At 41.2% G+C, this 21852-nt stretch overlaps 2 protein-coding genes across 2 annotated transcripts in view; one reads left to right on the top strand and one right to left on the bottom strand.

Annotated features, from left to right (window-relative positions):
* The window catches only part of UMAD1 (UBAP1-MVB12-associated (UMA) domain containing 1), a 197469-nt gene that overhangs the window by 26150 nt on the left and 149467 nt on the right, over positions 1-21852 (top strand). The gene's annotated exons all lie outside the window — the stretch shown is intronic.
* Positions 12957-21773, bottom strand: RPA3 (replication protein A3). Its single transcript, XM_038390000.2, has 4 exons — positions 21561-21773; positions 16622-16696; positions 15239-15347; positions 12957-13620 (listed from the first exon to the last, which is right to left on the bottom strand). Exons 1-4 carry the CDS (start codon positions 21657-21659, stop codon positions 13538-13540), a joined length of 366 nt encoding a protein of 121 aa, XP_038245928.1. The 5' UTR covers positions 21660-21773; the 3' UTR covers positions 12957-13537.

Raw genomic sequence — 21852 nt, 5'->3', positions numbered from 1 at the left:
CTAAGCTACAGAAATTCTACAACTTGCCTAAAATAACATTTAGGGTGAGAAATTACTTCTTGAAACCAGTCTCTAAGACCTGAAGCTTAGTATTTGTTTTATTTGCTCAGTAATCTGTTTGCTATCCCTTATAATCTGCCTTTTATAGTTAATACATTTATTATTTATTATTAAACCCCCAGACTGTGCAATTTCTAATGGGGAGAGGGGGCAGGATGCTATGAATATCTCTCCTCACATTGAGGGAGAGGGTAAATTTTTATGAGCTTGTGCTGTGTAGATCTTTCTATACAGTGCAAAATAGTATTATTTTGGGTTTATTTCCCAAAGGGGGTGTGCATGTGAGTGCTGGGTGAATCCTCTTACACAGATCTCAATGCAGTCTGTGTCTGCAGCTGGGTGGGTGCTGGAAAGGGGCTTGAAAGCCTGGCACAGCAACCCCGTACAAGGAAAACCCAGGCTGGAGGCCTGTGTGGCACTCCAGCACATCAGGTGGCACCAGAAGTGGATCCAAACCATCACAGTGGCATAGTCAGCAGGAAAATGTGCACAGCTTATTGCTCTGAGACACTGGTGGTAATTTAAGTGAGTTTTAAGTGTGTTGGTTGGAGAATAGACAAAGTGGTTACTGGCTTGTAATCTGTTTGCGTAAGGGAAGGAGGGACAGGAAAGTGAGTGAAAGTGAAACCACCTAAAAGTTGGAGCTCCACAGGTTGCAAGTAGGGGGGGATAGAGAGAATTAAAACAGATGGAAATTAAAGCAGAAGAAGTCAGGTAAAAGGCTGAACATCCAAGAACCATGGAACTGAGACAGCTGGAGGTGATGGGTGTGCAAGTGTTCCATGCACTTGGAGTTGGAGAATTCTTGCAAGCAGTGTCTGGTGGTCTGTGCTTGTACCCTTGCTCTCATGCCCCATACCAAGGGCATAAAGGGCAGAGTGGACTGACTGCCTCTCTAGTTCCTTCTCTACTGCAAATCCAGGAATAATTCAAAGCAGAGGGGAAGGAGGGCAGGTAGTGGAATACAGATAGGGACCATACATCTGGAAAACCCTCCAGTTACTATAAGGTAAGTTACTTACATGTGGGGAGTAGCACTCAAAGAAGAGTATTTGTGTGCGACTGACAAGCAATATTCAAAGAGGAGGAGGGTGCAAGGATGCAGATTGCAGAGCCCTCTGAAGGACTGCTGTCCTAAAAGATACATCAGTGGAGGTGTCCTGTATTAGAGCATACTGTGATGGAACACCACATATCTGCCTTGCAAATGTCAAGTAGAAGTACTTCCTAAAGTGATGCCACTGATGTCATTTGTGTTCTTGTAGAATGAGACTTTATCCCATAAAGGGGAGGAAGATATGACAGCTGGTGGTAGAGTAGGATACAGACTGAGATCCATTTACAGATCTTCTGGGAAGATACCGCTTGACCTTAGAATTCAGCTCTGGAGAGAAAACAGTCTCAGATTTTCTGATTGGTTTTGTCCTTGTACACATTAAGGCTGAAAGGGACCATCATGATCATCTAGTCTGACCTCATATACATTGCAGGCCACAGAACCTTGCCTACCCACTACGTAGGTGAAGAACCAAGGCTTGTCGCACGTTGAGGAAACAATCTCCTCATCTCTTAAGATCAACGTGGTTTCATAAAAAACAGGTAAGTGGACTGACTCAAGTGGAACTCTGAAAGTACCTTGGCGTGAACTTCTAATGTAGTTGTAATGAGACTTTATCTTTATAGAATTTAGTGCATGGGAGATCCACCATTAGGGCTCCAAGCTCACCTGTCCTTCTGGGTGAGGTGATAGCCACAAGGAAGGAATTTGACTTTTATCAGTAAGTGATACAGGGAACATATGGCTAGGTGTTTAAAGGAAGGCTTAATGAGTGCTGAAAGTACAAGGTTTATGTCCCAGTGAGGGGTAGGCTTCCTTACTAGCAGGAAGGTTCTGATTAGACCATTCAAGAATCTGCTAGTCAATGGGTGGGTGAGAACTGACTAACCCTTTGATAGTGGATGGCAGCAGGTGGATTCAAATAGAACTGAGCGAGAGCTCAGCCATTTTGAGAGAGAAAAAGAAGATAGTCCAGAATAAGGGAAATATTTGCAGACTCAGAAGTTGTTTCAGTTGAGCCCACATGGAAAAACACTTCCACTTGGTTGAACAGCATTTCTTAATGGCCTTTTTTTTTTTTTTTTTTTTTTTTGCTGTTAAAAGATGGCTGGTACGGCTTAAGAGCAGGAGTGTTCTTGGGTAAACACCCATCAAAAACCAAGCCAGGAGATGAAGTGCTTCACAGTTGGGACATTTGATCCTTCCATTCTCCCAAGTTAAGATATCAGGAAAGGACTGGATGTTGATCAGAAGATATTAGAAGATTTGTAAACCAAAATTCTCTGGGCCAATTGGAGGTAAGGAGAATGACTTGTGCCCTGTCCTGTCAAATTTTCTGTAGGATGCAAGGCAGGTCTAGTAGAGGAGGAAAGGCATACTTCAGATGTCCTGACCAGGGGAGAACAGCATTGCCCTGAAATTATAGAGTCGGAACTCCTCTGGAACAGTAGATATTGCATTTCCTGTTTTTGTTTTGGAAGCAAACAGCTCCTAGATGGGGGGAGGTCCCCACTGAGAGACCATACTGTTTACTGCCAAATCATGCAGCTCCCACTTGTGATTGATGGTGAAATGCCTGTTGAGGGTGTCTGCCAACACATTCTGAGTTCCTGGAAGGTAAGCTACCGACAAGATGATTCGATTCCTGATACACTAATTCCATAGGAATGCATCCGATGAAGTGAGCTGTAGTTCACGAAAGCTTATGCTCAAATAAATTTGTTAGTCTCTAAGGTGCCACAAGTACTCCTTTTCATTTTGTGAATACAGACTAACACGAATGCCACTCTGAAACCTCTAATCCATAGGGTGACTGCTTCTACACACAGTGGGGTCTCGACCTTCCTTGTTTGTTGATGAAAAAGATGGTACTTTTATTGTTTGACATAATCAGATAAATTGCTGAAAGGCCTTGCAAGCTTCTCAGACTGCTTGAAGTTCCAGAAGATTGATGTGCATTCTGTCCTCTTGGGGTGTCCAAGTGCATGGGAGGCAGCTGTAGTAATAACTTTTGTCCAGTGTGGGAATAGGAAGGGAGTGCACATACATACTGGGAGATCCTTCTACCACATTAGAGATGATGTTCCTCTGGAAGAAACTGTCAGTATGATATTCATGATGTGTTTGGTTGATAAATACACTGTTTGGAGCCATGCCTGTAGGCCATGTAAGCTGAATCTAGTAATTGGGGTAACAAGTGCATGAAACCACACAACCCAGAAGGGGAAGACAAGTCTTGACTGGTGTCTGAGAGACCAGGTTACACGTAACACTCATGTCATTGATGGTGCTAAACCAGTCCTGTGGCAGATAAGCTAGGATAACATATAGATAAACATACTAAGAGGACCAAAGAAGTGCCACTGTGGCTAAATAAAAGAAGCAGTGAGAGGCAAAAAAGTATCTTTTAAAAAGTGGAACTTAAACTGTAGTGAGGAAAATAAAAAGGAGCATAAACTCTGGCCAATGAAGTATAAAAATATAATTCAGAAGGCCAAAAAAGAATTTGGCTAGTTGTTCGTCAAGACTCAAAAAGTAATAGCAAAAAAAATTTTTTTTAAGTACATCAGAAGCAAGAAGCCTGCTAACCAACCAGTGGGGCCACTGGATGATCGAGCTGTTCTTATCAGAAAGATCCTGAGGGGAGCACTCTGTATTGGAAGTGGTTGAGGCCTGCCATGAATCTGAGCAAATACCTGCGGACAGCGTGACTGTCCCTGTGAAGATATGCATCGTTCATATAGAGTGTGGTAATCCAAATGTTCTTTTCTAGGGATGGGAATTATTGATGTCAATGTGAACATGCAAAACTTCAGCTGGCAAATAAAGCATTTGAAATTTGGAGATTGAGAGTGGGTTTCCAACCACCCTTCTTTTTGGGTACGAGGAAGTACATTGAGTAAAAAGCCTGTTCCCTGGTGTTGGAGAGGAACATGCTCTATTGCTCTTTGCTGAAAGGGGGACTCCACCTCTTGCCTGAGAATGGTCCCTGAAAAAGGATGGTTTTGAAGAAGGTAGGGAAATATTCTATTGCATAGTCAGATTGGATATCTAATACCCATTTGTCCATTGCCACTACACTCCAGTTGTGCAAAAAGAGTGCTGAACAACCTCCAAAGGATATGTGGGGATCAAGCAGTGGTGGCTTAATTTAAAATCTCTTTTATATTGGAGATGGTGTTGAGATTGTTGTCACATTCCAGGGTGCAATCCAGACCAGTGAGAGGTTGTGTCACCACCTGCCCTGCAACCCTGGGTTCCTCACAATGCTTTGCCGTTGTAGCTCCCAACCTGGGCCACTCACAAACAGCCTAACAGCATGCAGGTCATACCCTGAAGGTTGGTGTATAACTAGAGCCATGGTCCAGCAGCTCTGACCTCAGCAGCCTGTCAACAATGCTCTAGTCACGTTCTGGCTTCCAGCAGCCTTGCTTACTATTTGGAGGGAGGGCCAACATATACACAGTCCCAGATTTTCCCAAAACCGTGTTTGCTGCACTGTCCATCCCTCTCCTGGGCAGTTCAGTTAAAATAGAAAACTGTTGAATATTGACCTCTTACAGGGGCAACAGACCTAACATCTGGAGTTTACCAGTTTAGTTTAAACACAACTCTGGATTAGTTTTGATTTAAAAATAAAACATGTACTCAACAACAAAGAGGTAGATTTTGAGTGAGTACAAGTATAAGGTGTTAAAGTCAGAAATGGCTACAAGAGAAATAAAGATAAAAGGCTGTCTAGTAGTTAAAACTAGACCTGTTTCAAGGTAAAATCCTTACCACATGTTCCCATGTGACAGATTTCTGTTACCAATCTGCCTGAGGTGTCAGTTGATCAGGCTCAGGCTACAGGATTGTTAAGGGAGGAGATGACATAACACACCAAGTGTCTAATTTTTAAAGCTTTATTGATAAAATAATAAACAACAGCGGAGAGTGATGAGTGTTTCCCATGTCACTCAGAGGAAGGAAGAAAGCATTAGTGCCCTGAGTCCTAACCCTCTTTCATACTCGCACATCCTCTACCCGAGGCTGGCTAAGCCTGCGTGTAACATAAGCAGAAAAGGGTGGATGGGAGTTCTGTCCTTGGCCCATGTCATCCGGGATCCGCTGTGATCTCTGAATTGCTCCAGCTCTCAGGAGAGTTTTAAGTCCTGGGCTCCTTTGGGGGTGTTCCATTCTGTTCCTGGTGTTCTTTGTGCCAGTCCAAACCAGCTTTCTGTGGTCTTCTCTGTTTTCCCAAAACAAAACGGCTCCAGGGATGCGAAGCTCTGTTCCCCTCCTCATCATCTCGTCGGTGTTTTCCATCTCTGCAGCCCTGGTTCAGTGTACTCTTTTTCTCATGGCTGAGTGAGAATTTTTTGACTAGCGCTGTGACCTTGGACTGGGGCCAGCTTTTATCATCGGACTGAGCTTGCTAGCTGCAGTGTTTAGTTAACTATTCTCTGCTCTCTCTCTCCTCCTTTCACAGCCTGCAAAAGAATCTTCCATTTCACACTCACTGACACCTTTGACCCTTCCCAAAATATCCTGCTAATGCTGTTGCAAGCATTGCAATATACAATGCTGATCTGCCTTCCCCAAGGGACCCCTTGAGGGAGGGGGCCGTCAGGATGTGACACCCAGCTGACCAAATTCTCCTATCAGGATCTCCTCCCAGGCTGGCTCCTTTGTCATCTTAGGAGAGAGAGAGAGAGAGAGAGAGAGAGAGAGATATGCCTGGGGGTGTTTTTATCCTTCACTTTTATAGTCTTGTCACCCTTTGAAATGGATTCTTCTGAGGATTATCCCTCAAAGCTAAGTTTATTAAAACAGCAAAGAAGGTGATGGAGTCCGGTGACGAAGGAGCCTCCATGCTCTTTCTTCTCCCCTGGGTATGCTGAAATGCAGATTTGCCTTATATCCCGCCATTTCCTCCTCTTGCTGTCTCAAAGACCCTGTTTACTTAAATGGAAATTGAGGTAAACACACATTCCTCTGTTTAGGATAGACCTGTTTAGTGTGAGTAAAAGCAAATTTAAAGACAAATGTGAGACATTTTAAAATCTCAGACTTCCCTCCTTTAGCCCGTGGGAAGACCATAATTTTCATTTTAATATTTATACAAGTACATATCTTTCATCCTGAAAAATCCCAAAGCACTGCTGAGCCTTTCTTGCTGAGATAGGCAAGCTTCAGGCCTCTGTGGAGTTGACCTCTTTCATGAGAAAAGGTCCGGATGATGGAGGAAATTGAGGATTGCAAAGAGCAAAAACATCTTCTGGTATAGCATAATTCTCTGTCTTCCACAGAATTTGAGGGATCCCGATTCACTGGTGCTGATGGGGTTGGAGGTACTGTCAGTAGTTGAGGGTCTCGTTGGGTGGTTCTTGCTGGAACTGACGGCTCCCGATGTTTCGGCTTGGATGGTACCAGTGGAATCAGTGTTGCTGGTATGGGGTCCAGTACCAATCGAAGCCTGATTTTATGGGCTTTTGTGTCATGGCCTTGGGACGGTTTAAGTCCTTATGGGCTGAATGAGCAGGGTTGCTTGAGTTAGGTAGAACTGTAATGGTCACCTTCGAAGCAGATTTAAATGTTCCCTATTTTCCTGATGAGAGTCCATGGATATGTATTCCCTTTCACCAGTCACACTTATTGGCTGGAAACATACTTCATGTTTGGAATTATCCATTTTTATTTATGGCTTCATTACTTGAGACAATCTTTTTGGAATATGCCTCAAGAGTTAGGAAAATGTCCATTTCACATTCTATGCATTTACTATGAAGGCACCAATTGCAGCTCTATAGTTAAGGTTTGCACTAAAAAAATCTGTTTTGGAATAGCATCAGCACCCATCGTCTCTTTGATCTGTTTTCCAAGCATCTAATCTTCTCTTCAGAAGGTTATTCAGAAGGTTATTTGGCACTGGCACTGCACATGTCCATACCTAAATGTGTTTGGATTTTCTTTAAGTTTAACCTTAAGTCTGAATTTTCTGGGTTCATAATGCTTGGTTGGGGATATGTCATCTTTGTAATGTACTTTACTCTATATTAGTTATGTACTAAACTTTAATTTTGTCATAAGTTTGTCTGAATACAAATTGTGATAGGGCTGGGCCAGATGGCTACAGGAGAGTAATAGAAGGCAGATATATTAGCCCCAGGCTAAGTAGGTCCCTTTTCCCTGGGTAAGGTAACAGGGAAGGTTCCAGAACAATCAGGAACCTTCTGGAGACAATTGAGACAAGCTGATTAAAACACCTGAAGCCAATCAAGAAGCTGCTAGAATCAATTAAGGCAGGCTAATCAGGGCACCTGGGTTTTAAAAAGGAGCTCACTTCAGTTTGTGGTGTGCGTGTGAGGAGCTGGGAGCAAGGGGCACTAGGAGCTGAGAGTGAGAATGTGGACTGTTGGAGGACTAAGGTGTACAAGCATTATCAGACACCAGAAGGAAGGTCCTATGGTGAGGATAAAGAAGGTGTTGGGAGGAGGCCATGGGGAAGTAGCCCAGGGAGTTGTAGCTGTCGCACAGCTGTTCCAGGAGGCACTCAAAAAGCTGCATTTCTGGGCTAGAACCTGGAGTAGAGGATGGGCCTGGGTTACCCCTAAATCCTCCCAACTCCTGGTCAGACACAGGAGTAGTCGACCTGGACTGTGGGTTCAGAAAAACGGCCAAACTGAGGGCTGCCATGAAGCTCCAAGGTGAACAAATCCGCCAATAAGTGCAAGACCCACCAAAGTAGAGGAGGAACCTTGGCACAAAATATATAAAGCAACTTGAGAGGAATTAGGAAGCAGTATAATACACATCCTGTATTCTTTAAACGAACATGCAAGTTTAACAAAGTAGAAATACCTATTTTCTAATTGAACAGGACACGTTAGCAACTGGAATACTTGCAGAATGTCTACTAGCTACATCGTAAGAGAAGGGTGATAATTGTATCTTCAAAGAAACTTGAAGTTCTGTATGTTTTTATGCATGAAATTTGACAAATGGTATTTTTCTCATTTCAGTGAACAATGCTCACCTGCACCATCCTATCAAAAAAATGAACACATTCATCTAAATGATGGATGATCAGCTCATTAATCATTCATACTTTAATGTTCCAAATGATAGAGGCTTCAATAGATCATATAGAAGACATCAGTATCATTACTGAAATTGATTCTGCCATGGTGAGTCTGAACTAGAAGTGGTTAGCATTTTAATAAGGCATTGACAGGTCCTTTTAAATAAATAATAAAAGCACTACAAAGTCACAGTATATAGTGCCAGTCTAGGATCATGACATTTAAATAGGCATAGTTTAAAAAAAAAAAAAAAACACACACAAAACTGCCTATACTGAGTTCTAGAAAGCCAATATCTTTTATTGGACCAACTTCTGTTGAGGAGAGAGACTAGATGCTGCTCAGGGCTGGAATTTAGGATGGATGTTTTATATTCTGTGCTGCGCATGGCTTATTTTATCATTCCATGGGATTGCTACTAGTTCCTCCATTTATTGTGATTTTAAGTCATTATTGAAATACCAAAGAACATGAGAAAACAAGAAAAGGCACTTTACACTTCTAATTAAATAAATTCTGTGCAGTGGAATGCTAGTTTTGTTTTCATTGCTCAGTGAGGGAAGGGACATAGTTCCCCTTCTCAGCTAAGAAAATATGGTGAGACAATAGTGTGGGAGTAGGGTTACTTAATCTGGAAAGAAGTAAACCAAAGATGCTTGGTTGAAGTACTTAAAATCATGAAGGGTATAGGAAAAACAGAAGTCTTTTTTAACCCTCCATATAATACAAGTAGAAGGGGCAGTCAGTGAAATTAAAAATCAGTAAACTTAAATCTCATAACAAAGTACTTCTCTATACACAATTTATGTGTCTTCAACACATGACATTCACTGCAACTGAAAGTTGCTGAGATATTATGCCTGGATTATAAAAAGGAACTAGTGGCGTGTCTAATGGTTAAAGCAGGAAACTAGGATTCAGAACTCAGTGACTTTTCCTAAATCTGTTGCTGATTCATTGTTGTTTACAGTGTTGTTGTGGCCATGTTGTCCTAGAATATGAAAGACATAAGACAGTTGAGGTAATAGCTTTTATTGGACTAATAAAAGCTTATACCTTGCCTACCTTATCTCATTGATTCATTACGTGATTTTATGTAATCTTAGCTTCTATATCATACTTATCTCAGAAATATTTATATGTTACTTAAATATGCAAGATGCTTTACAGGGCCAATAAAGCAAAGTGCCAGACCCCCCAAAATTATACTTTAATTTGAGACAATTCAATAAGACAAAAGGATGAGGGTTACAACAATATCAGGTGTGAATATGAATGTGTACAATACCTTTGAAAGGAAGATGTAAAGTAACTATTAAATATGATTGATTACTATCCACTTCAGCAGTTTGTTTTAAGACTGCTACCTATAGTCACTGTAGGAGTGTCTTCCCTGTAAAAACAATAAAAGCAGCCAAATCCCTAATGGACAACATGGAGTCGCTAGAACTTCTCCCTTGTTGGGATAAAAACTCTGCATAAGGTTGATTCTATTAACTTTAAGGTTGATTTTTTTTTTTTGGCAGAAAAGATGAACTACTGCTAAAGTTTATAGCTATACAAAAACAGGATAAAAGTAAACCTTAAAATTCAGGGAATAAAATGACCATTTAAAAGGGTGAGGAAGGAATTTTTTCAACCAATTTTTCCTCCCCTCGATAATGCTCTCCAATAATCAAGGAAGTGTACGTGAAGAGGCAAGAGGGCAGGTGATTCTCCATGCTCACTTCTTGGATCTGAAAATCTTACCATAAGGTCCAGTTATTAGCAACAGTTGCAATGAATTTTGTATATCAAAAATTTTTCTTCTAGAAACTAGATTAAGACCAAATATTTCAAAACAAATAGAAGACAACATGTTTATCTGACCTAAGCATGATTCAAAACAAAAAACAATGTAGCAGTGAAAGGCTCCGTATCTGTTATCTAATGTCCAAGGTGTCAGTCCTCTCCCAAAAACTGTGATCTCACTACTAGATTAGTGGTCTTCATCATAATCCCTAAAATATTAATTGCTTTTAGTAACAAACTATTTGAATCTATAAAATATTTTGATCCACTAAAGTATTATTTGATCATAATGCTGAAGAGATCATCATACCTCAACTGCAATGTTTACTTTTCCCTACAGTTGGCTAAATATATGACAAGCCAATCCAAATAACGTACAAGTTGCGATTTGGTATCCTAAAGAAGATTTAGTTCCATGGCTGAGGCATGCAGCCACACCCAGCACTCAGGAAAGTGTATTTCTGTACTAACTACAGTAGCCAAGGCAACAGCGGTTCCCTGTATTGTGTATGAAGTACAGTCATCATATAGCAGTGGCAGGTGCCATTTACTTTGTTCACTATTTTAGTTCTGCATATCTGTTCTCATGTAAACTGTACTGAAAGATCAGACTTTTGCATTATCTGTTCAGATGTCTTTATCTATTGCTGTAGCACAGTATACACATATAGAACAAAGATCCGCTTCCAAGCTTTGCAGATAATACAAGAAACAGGACTCTCAGATGCCCACAGAAACAAATACAGTACAGTGAAGGCAAGAATATCAGAGATTTCTTTTGCACTCTTGAAAGCGGTTGACAAAAAGTTGCTGGACGATAAAGAGCTACAGCAATGAGAGTGGCAGAGCCAGCTTTTCTGCATTGCCATAGGTGGCTGATCCCTGACCTAGAAGAACCATCTCACGGACTGAAAACAGTTTACTGTCCATTCTAGGGTTGTAAAAGTTTAACCAATTAATGGAGAAGCTTGATGCTTATCTGTTTCTATTAATGATTAAACTCCGCCTGGGATCAAGGCTGCCGTCCCGTGCAAAACCCCGGACCAGCAGCTGGGACCCCAGGATGCTGGGCACAGGGCCGGCAGCAGAGCCCCACCTAAAATGTGGGGGTGCTGCAGCACACTCCTAGTTCCCTGGTTAAACGTTTAACCGGAGAGAATTTTAGTTACACAGTTATTGTTTTTACATGTTACTTACATCCCTAGTCCATTCATTCCTTGATCTCTCTGCTAAGAGTCTCTCCAATTATACTAACCGAAGTAGTTTGAGGTGGCCTTTGTCCACTAGGGATTGTGTTACCCTACATTGAGGTGGGGGTGTGTGTACCCCAGAATGTGATCAAGCTAATTTCAACCATATTATGCGCATTCAGCCACCATGGATTAATAAAATAGAACATCATATAGTTAAGGATTAATTTGAGTAAACAGGCTGTTGAAGGTCAAGTCAAAAATAGCTAGCAGTTTCTGCCAAGCAGAATGGGAGGAGGGGAGAAAAAAAAAAACTCAACAATTGAGACAAAGAAAGTAAGTGGATGGAGAACCTTGAATTTTGGCGCCTTTGACATAGAAGTATTATGATAAGATTTTTAGGAATGTTTGTTACGTAGTTAATCACTTTTCCTAACTTTCAATAATTTAGTAGGTGTTACTATGACTTGTGTGTTTTTAGAAGTTAGTTATAAAAGACTAACAGTGTATTTTGGAGCAGTTCTCTGAAGCAATCTTAAGAGATATTTTTCCTGACACCTTTTCTCCCTGGCAGGTGAACAACTGGCCACTGCGAACCTGCTGTTAATTACTCAATACCATTCCAGATTTTAGTTAAATATTTAGGATGTCTTGTGTGCTTAAAGCTAATAAACTGCAGTTTTAGACAGAGCATGCTTACTTGCATTAATCTTTCATCAGATGGAATTGCTGTGTTCCCAATGATTTATACTTGACACCTTATGGAGTGAAACAGTAAAGTTACTTCTGCTGTGGGTTCTGAAAACCCTGGGTAACAACTGAACCAGGATGGATTCATTTCTCACAGGTGACTTCAGAACTCTGATGGCACTAACTTTGTTATTGCTGATTTGGGCTGGATTTGAACTAGCAGTCTACAGGTGAAGAGAGCGTTCTATCTTATCTCAGTGAGCTAATCTCTCCAGATACACAATTTTAATTAAAATTAACAGCACAGCTTCTGGTGATTACTATATGGTTTGGTATGTGTCATGAAGATTCAAACTGAGTGACTAGCCCCTTAAGAAGAAGCTGTCTTTGAAAACTTTTCCCCACTACCTAAAATGAAAATACTGCAAATGTTTAAACATACCTCTTGCAGGTAGCAAGTAGCCATAAAAATTGGCAAATATTTTAGTCTGTATAGAGCACTAAAAAATTAGAAAAGCTTGCATAGGAAAGCTTATTCAATCACAGACACCCTTTAACAAGGTTTGTTAACCAAAACTAGTCTCTGAAGCAATGAATTAGGGAGCAGACTATACAAAGTATCAGATTTTTTCCCTTTGAGACTTTGTTCCTGAAAGCATGCTAACTTAAAAGCTCTGAAGACTCCTGTTGATTCACAAAACATATATAACAGAGGTAGTGGTAGTGCGATGTATATCAATGGTATATCAGTGGTAGTCCGATGTATATCTTTCCTACCAATGTTAGTCTCAGGGCCACCTTTAGCAATTAAAATAATACAGTCTCATATCTTTTCAGTCCTTGATGCTTGTGATTAGATTGACCATATCACAAAACCTACCATAGCCTGCAGTCTTGTTGGCAACTCCTTTGGAAATTAGCAAAGACAACTAGAAACACAATTTTAAAAATTGTTTATCAACACAGTAGTTATTAGATATCCTATAGGTGCTCTGACTGGTTTGTGTTGGAGAGTTAAATTAGAAGTTACATGAGGCAGCAGCTGAACGCTATTTATTTAGTTATCACTAAGAAATGATCGTTAAAAATAGACAAGTCTTAGCATTTAATTCAAGTCAGGTTTGAGGCTTTATTGCCAAGCTAAGGAAAGTGACTTTCCAAGACTTAAGAACTCAAATCCAAGCTTACGTAATCTAAGTTTAAAGATACTGTTTAAAGCTACAGCCCATAGAATGTCTTAATTTTAAATACACATTTCCTGCTAAGTATTGTACAGAACACCTGATACATGCGGTATGGGGGGAAGCATACAGAAACTTAAACATTGATTTTTTTTCTTTTAAAAACCAAAACCAATTTGCTTACTAAAACATTCCTCTGGATACACAAATTATATTATATATATAAAAATGCCTCAAACAGTCAAAATAATATTTTACTGAAAAGATCTCAATTCCAACAAAACTACTTTTTTTCATTGGCTGCACTTAAGATTGTTAGTAAAGACGCAAGTACGAAATAAGTCAGTAGTACCTTGCCACGGTGTCCAGTTCAAATAACAGTTGGCTAACAGACATCACTTGAGCACTTCCACTAGAAATAATTTCAGCCTCCTTGCTTAACAATAAGATTACACCATGCAGTTATTGTCTACTCTGAAGTTGGAAGGTGTGTGCCAAGACATGTCAATCATTCCTTGTAACACCAAATGGGAAGTACTCAGGAAATTCATGGATAATTTTCAGTGCTTCATTGTAAAGCGCAAGATCTGAAAGAGGGACAGAAAATATTAAGACATTGTGACAAATGGATTAAAATGCTAACGTAGCCCAGTATTCTCTACTTTTACATTACGGAGTTTGAGAAAGTTCTTCCTCATCATTCAGCTGAGTCTCACAATTTTCAGGCCTCTTTAGCTACAATTTCCTTTGACAGGTGAAAACAAGTATTTAGAAGAGGTTGTAGTCCAGAGTGCATGTTAGTAGTTAGAGGATGGGGAACAAAAAAGTAATTCCTTAGCAGCTATGCTGGTACTCCATGGTTTGGAAGAATATTGTATTCTTCTTGCTAACCTTCAGAACCTTGTATTACGAAAGTGGGTGCTACTGTTTATCCACTTTCTCTACAACATCTGTTTATTTACCTGCCTCATATTGCTTCTTGGGTCTCCTCTCAAAACTATGTTTTTTGTTTTTCTTTTTAAAAGCTCTCTTCTCTTGGGAAATCCTTGTCATTTCTGTTACCCTCTCTCTGTCTGGGCTATTTCTTTAGAGAGTTGGGGGGGGGTGACCAAATTTAATTCTTCTGATGTTATTCACAATCCTCTAGTCTTCACTAACCTATGTTATCCATAAATGTTGCTACCTCAATATTCACCCTTCTATCAAGTCATTTACTGCCACCAAACCCAATACAGGATGGGGACCCTCTTAGGCTCCTTCCAAGTCCAATGAAATAGACCATCACATGAACCATACATCCCTGCCATCTCTCAAATTTCTAATCCATGAGAAAGATCTCTCTCATTATCTGACTACTGTTTCTTGACTAGCCTCTTGTGAGGGACTTTACCACAGGCTTAAAAAAAAAAAAAACACCCCAACAAATACAAGTCTATTGATTTCCCTTTATCAACCAACTGGAGACACTCTCTTTCTGGAAGCCATGCAGGTTTATACTTGTGTCATAAGTATCTAGGTGTTTTATAATTAAGAGGTAATCTTTGTAAATCCCTTTGTCCTTCAGCCTCACTTCCCCACACCATCAACACACTATCCAATGAATGGAGAGTACTTTGTGTACACATAGCAGGTGTGTGCTGTGCTCAGAAACCAATGACAAGAGTGGTACAAATGATCTACATAAGAATACTCTTTTTGGCTTGAACCAACTCTTGCACAGGGATATTAACATTACTGTATTTATTTTCATCTTTCCGCTTTCTTTTCTGTGCAAGGGTCTGTAATTAAGACAGGTTACTTATGTAGCCTCCATGTCTAAGTCTAAGGACTTTTAGGGCTTTTTAGCAACTTTCTTGTTTAGGTTCTTTCTAAGTAGCTTTCCCTAAGTTCCTTCTGCACCCAAAGTTCAATACCACAGTACTACATTTTGGTATGATCTTTCCTCTGAGGATGTTGCATGTAATTGCATTATGGTCACTAACTCTGGAACAAAGTTCTGGCACTGCATGGAAGCCTCTATATCAGTAGCAGAGATTTCTGGAAGCAGCTTGTGAACGTGTAGAAAGAGCTCCACTCATCATACTGGCAACTCCCAGACGGACCTGACTTATGAGAAAGGATTAGCAGACATGCCCCTTCCTTCACTGAGGAAATGTTTATAATCTAAAAAGTTATGTATATTTGTAAGGCTTATCTTTTACTTACCAAAAGCGCTTTTTTCTTCTCTGAACTGGACATATGACATGCACATGATGGTTGCCTGATTTGTAACTCTTCCCACTACTTCAATGACACCAGAGAGCTCTTCATCTAACTAGTGAACACATAGAAATTAAAGTCACCAGATTAGGATTTACTATTTTCTGCATGTCACTATTTATACACCCAGCTACAGTTTAGGAGACAATGTTTGTTACTATAATTTGTCTGTTCCATTTCACACAGCACAGTACTACTGAAAAATGAGTCTACAACCTAATTCGTTATTTAAAAGATCTACAGCTTTATAACCAAGAAAGGATTTAGTATTGTCTGGAACACACAGATTAGCAGCAACCCATAGGAATCTTGGGTGGGTTATGTCCTTTTCAGTACATCTGGCTCACACTGCAGGCTGGTGCAAGAGGCACGTAGGTGCCATGCTTACCATAGGTGCAGCAAGAAAAGAGTTTTTGTACGCTGAGTGCACTGCTACAATTGCAACAGGCTTTTGCCCAGACTGCAAAAGGAGTGCTCTTCATGTGTTTCAGCCATAGGTGCCTATGCAGGAGTCACAATGTAGACCCTATGTTTAGGCACCTAAAAATTAGTAGCTTCAGCCCAGGTAACGAAGATTAAAAAAATAAAAATGAAAATCATAAAAATTGTCAATCCAAAGGTAAGTGCTTTCTTAAGCCATTTCATTATTTCTGAACATCTAGAATTTATTTCCAACCTACCAATGAATTGCCAATAAAAACAGGACTTTCTTTCCAGAAGGATAGATTACCTTAGGGGCCTCTCTTTATATATGTTAGAACAAGAGAGTTATAGTACACTAAGGAATAATGGAATCTGTCAAAGGTAATATATGAGAGTGTTTATATAAAATATATATGGCCCTACTAAATTCGTGGCCATGAAAAACATGTGATGGACCATGAAATCTGTATAGTATAGGGTAAAAAGCACACAAGACCAGATTTCACAGGGAGACCAACATTTCTCAAATTGGGGGTCCTGAACCAAAAGGGAGTTGGGGGGGGTGTCATAATATTGCCATCCTTACTTCTGTGCTACCTTAAGAGCTGGGTGGTCAGAGTGTGGCAGCTGCTGACTGAGGGCCCATCTCTGCAGGCAGCTGTGCAGAAGTAAGAGTGGCAATACCATACCATGCCATCCTTATTTCTGTGCTGCTGCTAGTGGCAGCTCTGCCTTCAGAGCTGGGCTCCCAGCCAGCAGTCATCGCTCTCAAGCGCATGGTTTCCAAAAAGGAGCAGGCCTCAGCTCCCTCTAGGCATTTATTGCCCTTTCAGTACATGATTGGGGGAAAGAAAAAAAAAAAGTTAGGACAGGTAACGGTAATTCCAAAATGACACTTAAACTTACAGGCTCGCTCAATTCAACAGTTGTATTTTTTCCTTCTCCATCTGAAAGGATGAAAAGTTTCCCAGATGGGTGAATCTACAAAGAGATTATTAAGTCTTTAAGTACATATCTTCAAACTATCAAAGCAAATTTCTTCTGAATTATAACTTGATTCTGTACTGTGTATATCACACATTCAAGAACAGTAAAAGTGCGCAAATTTAATTATTCCCCATGTCAGCTTAAAAATTTTTAAAAATCAAAATTCTTATTTTACCACCAGTTTACTTTTTTTTCCCCCTTCCCTTTCTGTCAGAATGACCAATTAAAAAGCATTACTTATTTTTAGCTACTTTCAGGCTATATCTACACTACGAGTTAGGGCAGTGGTTCTCAAACTAAGGCCGCCGCTTGTTCAGGGAAAGCCCCTGGCAGGCCGGGCCAGTTTGTTTACCTGCCGCGTCCGCAGGTTTGGCCAATCGCAGCTCCCACTGGCCACGGTTTGCCGCTCCAGGCCAGTGGGGGCTGCGGGAAGTAGCGCAGGCCGAGGGATGTGCTGGCTGCCCTTCCTGCAGCCCCCACTGGCCTGGAGCGGCGAACTGCAGCCAGTGGGAGCTGCGATCGGCCAAACCTGAGGACGTGGCAAGTAAACAAACCGGCCCGGTCCACCAGGGGCTTTCCCTGAACAAGCGGCAGCTCTAGTTTGAGAGCCACTGAATTAGGATGTGATTCCCCTGATTGTGTATACATACTCATGCTAATTCTCATCAAGCTAGCACAAGCATAAACAGCAGTGTAGTTATGGTAGCATGAGTAATGACAGCAGAGGCATAGCTGCGTTGTGCCAAGTACATATCCAACGGTTTCAGGCAGGTTTGTACTCAGCACAGCTCAGCCATGCTTCTGCTACTGCAACCAGTGCTACTGTGGCTACACTGCCATTTATACTCACGCTAGCATAATAAGAGCTAATGCAAGTATGTGTACATGAGCAACTAGCTTGTAGTGTAGACATAGCCTCATTTCTTAAAAAGTACAGTGCTTGTGTTGCAAACATAACAGAGCATTATTTTTAAAAGTATGGTTGTCACTAAACTTTTTTTTAAAAAAAGTCAAAGTTAGGCTCTGTAAAACCCTTTTAAACAAAATCAAAATGATAACATTGATATAACAGAATAGCTTTAGGTATAATAATGAACTGGTTGCTACATATGGAAGAAATGCAAGATGTTTTTGCTTTATTTACAATATTGTTATAATAATGCTATCTAACAGTACTGAATAATGTTTATTGTCTTTGCTAAAAAAGTGACTTTTTAAACGCTAATTAAGAATTGGAAATTTTTTATTTTATATATTCATTGAAAACCACCAATAGTGATCACATTTTCTAACTTCAAGAAAAAACCCACAACTCATGTTGAAACATAAGCTATCCATTCTTAGGTCTTTGTTCCTGTATGAAACATGCCTTATGTTTTAAGAACACAATATAAGGATCGTGCTTTGAAGGTTAGCACACCTGGGTTCTATCCAACCCACAAGATAATAAATACCAGAGTAGAGAGGGTGCCGCTGAGAACTTCAGACACAGCCTGATGTTCAACTTTTATCAGCTGCTGAGTGCCTCCACTAACCTTAAAAAGTCAGACTATTTGATTACAAAAAAACAAAAAACAAAAAAACAAGAAAAACCCACATTAAACACAGATGACAGCCCCTAACATTACTACAACTAAAAATATTAAAGTATTCCCCTCCCCCCCACCCTGTGCACTGAAGTTATTTCATTGCTTCTTTATAGACAGGTTTCACACATCACCAGGGGAGAGTCATTTTAATAAGCAACTACATCTTCCAGTAAAACAACAAAAGTTAGAAAGGGGTTATGGTGTAGTCATGGAAGTTTTCATGGCAATCAGGTCATTCATCTGTGACTGACCCCTACCCTTTCTGGATGGAGTAAAGGATATCTAAGCAGGGTGGATAAAAAATGTTTTAAAATTCTCATGTTGACCTGGCTGACATAGTTAAATGAAATATTTAAAAACAAAACAAAAATTTAAATAGACTATTTTAGTTAACAACAAAAACAAACCTGATTTTAAGAAACTTGAATGTTTAACTAAATTCAAAAATTCATATGCTTGTTTTGCTAAAATATTATGTTTGCTGTTGAAGAAAAAAAAATCCAGAATACATAATGTTGCTGTTTTAGTTAAATAAAACAATTTAAATGCCTGTCTGGTGATGGTCTCCTCCTAATACAGCATGGCAAGAAAGTCCTCCAAATATTAATGATTAACCTGTTGAATTAGAGATAGTTCACCTCCCAATGACTTCATAAATATCTATTTCATTTACTGAAGGTAATTGAAGCAACCAAACAATCATTCATTTTTTGATATAGCTGTAAAACTAATCCGAAAAGTTTTAAAAATAAATCACTGTAAAAATGCATAGTGCGCACCTTCTAAAAATGAAACCTACATTTATCTCTGAGTTGTGAAGATTATGTTATAACAACCACCATGATTATGATTAAATAGAGTCTTCCTGACTAAAACAAAACCAAGGAATCCTTATGGCACCTAGCCCATGAAAGCTTATGCCTAAATAAATTTGTTAGTTTCTCAGGTGCCACAAGGACTCCTCATTGTTTTTGCCGATTCAGATTAACACAGCCACCTCTCTGTCTTCCTGACTAGTGATTTAAATGAATTTGATTTAAATCAAATCCATCCTCTATATAAGACCACACTTACAGATTTGCTTCATCAAAGGAAGTTTTAAAATGTTTCGCCTATCCTCAAACATGCAATATTTGACTTATACTAAAGAAACCTTCAGCCATGAACTATCCTCCAGCATACAAGATCCCTTTTCTAAGCAAGCTAATTTAGAAGCTAGGGAGAAAACAGTTTCAAACACTAGCTGTCAGCATCCTGAACCGGTCAGGCTTCAAAGCAGGGCATACAACAGACAGCACTTGTTGCGCTGGTGGAGGACTTCTGGTGTCCATATTCAAAGGAAGCACATTCATACTCATCATGTTTGACATCTTTTGGCCACTTCATATGGTTGATCACCAGATACTTCTGCTTAACTCCAAAAAATTACAGGGGTTGGGGATAGACCAGAAATTCCATGAAATGGCACAAATCTTTCCTTTCAGAATTAAATCTGAAGAATTGCCAATAGCAACTTCTCCTCCACAGTGTTTGATTTTCTATGAAGTCTTTGGAAGAGCTAAGGTGACAATGCAGGCTGAAGTGCCAATAGTATGCAGACTATGCTCAAGTTGACATCTCATTTACATCAAACTTAAAAACAGCATCTCCTTCCAGTTCTCTCAAAGTCAGTCTCTGGATGAAGAGCAGCTGGCTAAACATGAACCCAGGCTAAACCGATTTGATGCTGGTAGGAAGAAAGAAGTACTTCAGAACCACTCTCTTCAATAAATACTCCCATTATCAAAGGTCCTTGATTATTAAGTTGGTCCACAGCATGAGGTCCTTTGAACAGTTCCATGCATTTGGATAACCAAATAGCTAGAGCAGCAAATAATACCAACTTTCATCTGTGACTGGCCAGAAGATTGTGCCTTGTCTTTTTGAGACCAACATTTATGACTTCCAGTCTTGATTACTGTAAATTATGCCTACGAATGAAGCCAAATGCTAAATCTGACTGGTTCAAAAATGCAGTAGCTTGTATTCCTAGCTAGGAATACATCGCCTGGCTCCATCTCAAGACTAGCTCTCTATCTCCAGTTAAAAGTCCAGTCTGGATATTCAAAGCCCTCCAGGAGTCTGACCTTCTTTACCTAAGGGATTGTTTCTCCCTCTACAACCTCCCTCAATAAAACCTTGTCTACATTTAAAAGTTTTAACTTTAATTATTATGGCTTAGTTCATAGTGGCAACTCCCACCCCCAGCGTAGACCCATTTATATCAGTGATAGTACTTCCACCTTATCGCAGTTTGGTGAAGCTAACCAAGTTACACTAGTATAAAATACTTTACATTGGTTTAAATGTCTATCCTAGGGCGCTGACTGGCAAAACTATGTTGTTAAAAACACCCAGCTTAGCACCATAGTTCTCCAAGTAGAAAATTATGTCAAGATCAAGCTTAGCATAACACTGAAAGCAAACAAGCCACAAGGAGTACTTGTGGCACCTTAGAGACTAAACACATTTATTTGAGCATAAGCTTTAATGAGCTACAGCTCACTTCATCGGATGCATTCAGTGGAGCCACAAGGAGAGACTCATTCTTGAAGAGAGAGCGGGAGAACAGAGAAATAGTGACATTGCCGTTTCTATTTGGGTATACTTGACACCTGCAACAGCATGGGACTGTGTAAATATCGTAGCACTAAGCAGATATAATTTGAACTACCTGTAACTCATTTTTAAAGACACACTAGATCCGAATTTGCTGGTGTCGCCCCTACCCATGGTAAAACGGCGCAGCCAGCCGGGAGAGGAGCCCCAGGCAGCGGGCGGGTAAGCGGTGCAGAGCACAGCGCTGGCGCGGGGGAGGCCGCGCGGCTGCTGCTGCCGTGCGGGGTCCCCGGGGGTGGAGATGCGGGACGCAGCTACACCGGGCGCTGGGTCTGCGACACCCCGGGCCAGGACCATGGCTCGAGCCTGGCTCGGTGCTGCCCAGCTCCGGGGTGCGGGTCCCCAGCAAGGGCTGTGAGGGGACTCAGAGGGGACTCACTTCCCGCCCAGCGAAGCCGAACCTGCGATGGAGGGGAGCCGCGCAGCCCGGAGCCTCGTACTGCCCTCGAGAAGAGTCCAGCAGCGGCAGATAGCGCCTCAGAGCCTGGACCCCGGGGACATGCAGGGAGGCACCGGGCTCCAAACCCGCCGGCCTAAGGAGTCAGAGGAGCCGGGCAGAGAGCGGCTCGCGGCGGGGGCAGGGCCTGTGTAAAGTCGGGGGGTCCCGCTACCTTCTCCACTCGGCCCACGAAGCAAACGGGCTGCCCGAGGTGCTGCGCTAAGTGGCTGGTGGCGATGCGGGGCCGCGGCCCCTCGTGCACGTCCCCCATGTGGAGCGGTCCCGAGGCTCGCGCCGCGCCGCGCTCTCCCCGACCGGCCACAGCTCCCCTCGAGCGGCGGGAAACCAGCACTTCCGCTCTCCGACGAGCCCGGCAGTCGCCCTGGCAACAGGGGAGGCATCGGGGCGGGGCTTCCTCTCAGGCCGCCAATCGAACGGGACAAGATCGGTTACCGACGCCCTGG

Source organism: Dermochelys coriacea, chromosome 2, assembly GCF_009764565.3.
Source record: "Dermochelys coriacea isolate rDerCor1 chromosome 2, rDerCor1.pri.v4, whole genome shotgun sequence".
NCBI lineage: Eukaryota > Metazoa > Chordata > Testudines > Dermochelyidae > Dermochelys > Dermochelys coriacea.
The sequence above is the reverse complement of the archived record's forward strand: the minus strand, read 5'-3'. Positions and strand labels throughout refer to the sequence as shown.

Bases quoted from the DNA above. Each gene is read 5' to 3' on its own strand.
- RPA3 (XM_038390000.2), bottom strand. From the start codon at position 21,659: ATGGGGGACGTGCACGAGGGGCCGCGGCCCCGCATCGCCACCAGCCAC. The intron at 16,697-21,560 runs GTAGCGGGACCC...ATCTCTTTGTAG, and splicing joins TCGTGGGCCGAGTGGAGAAG to ATTCACCCATCTGGGAAACT. The intron at 15,348-16,621 runs GTAAGTTTAAGT...TGTGTTCACTAG, and splicing joins CTGTTGAATTGAGCGAGCCT to TTAGATGAAGAGCTCTCTGG.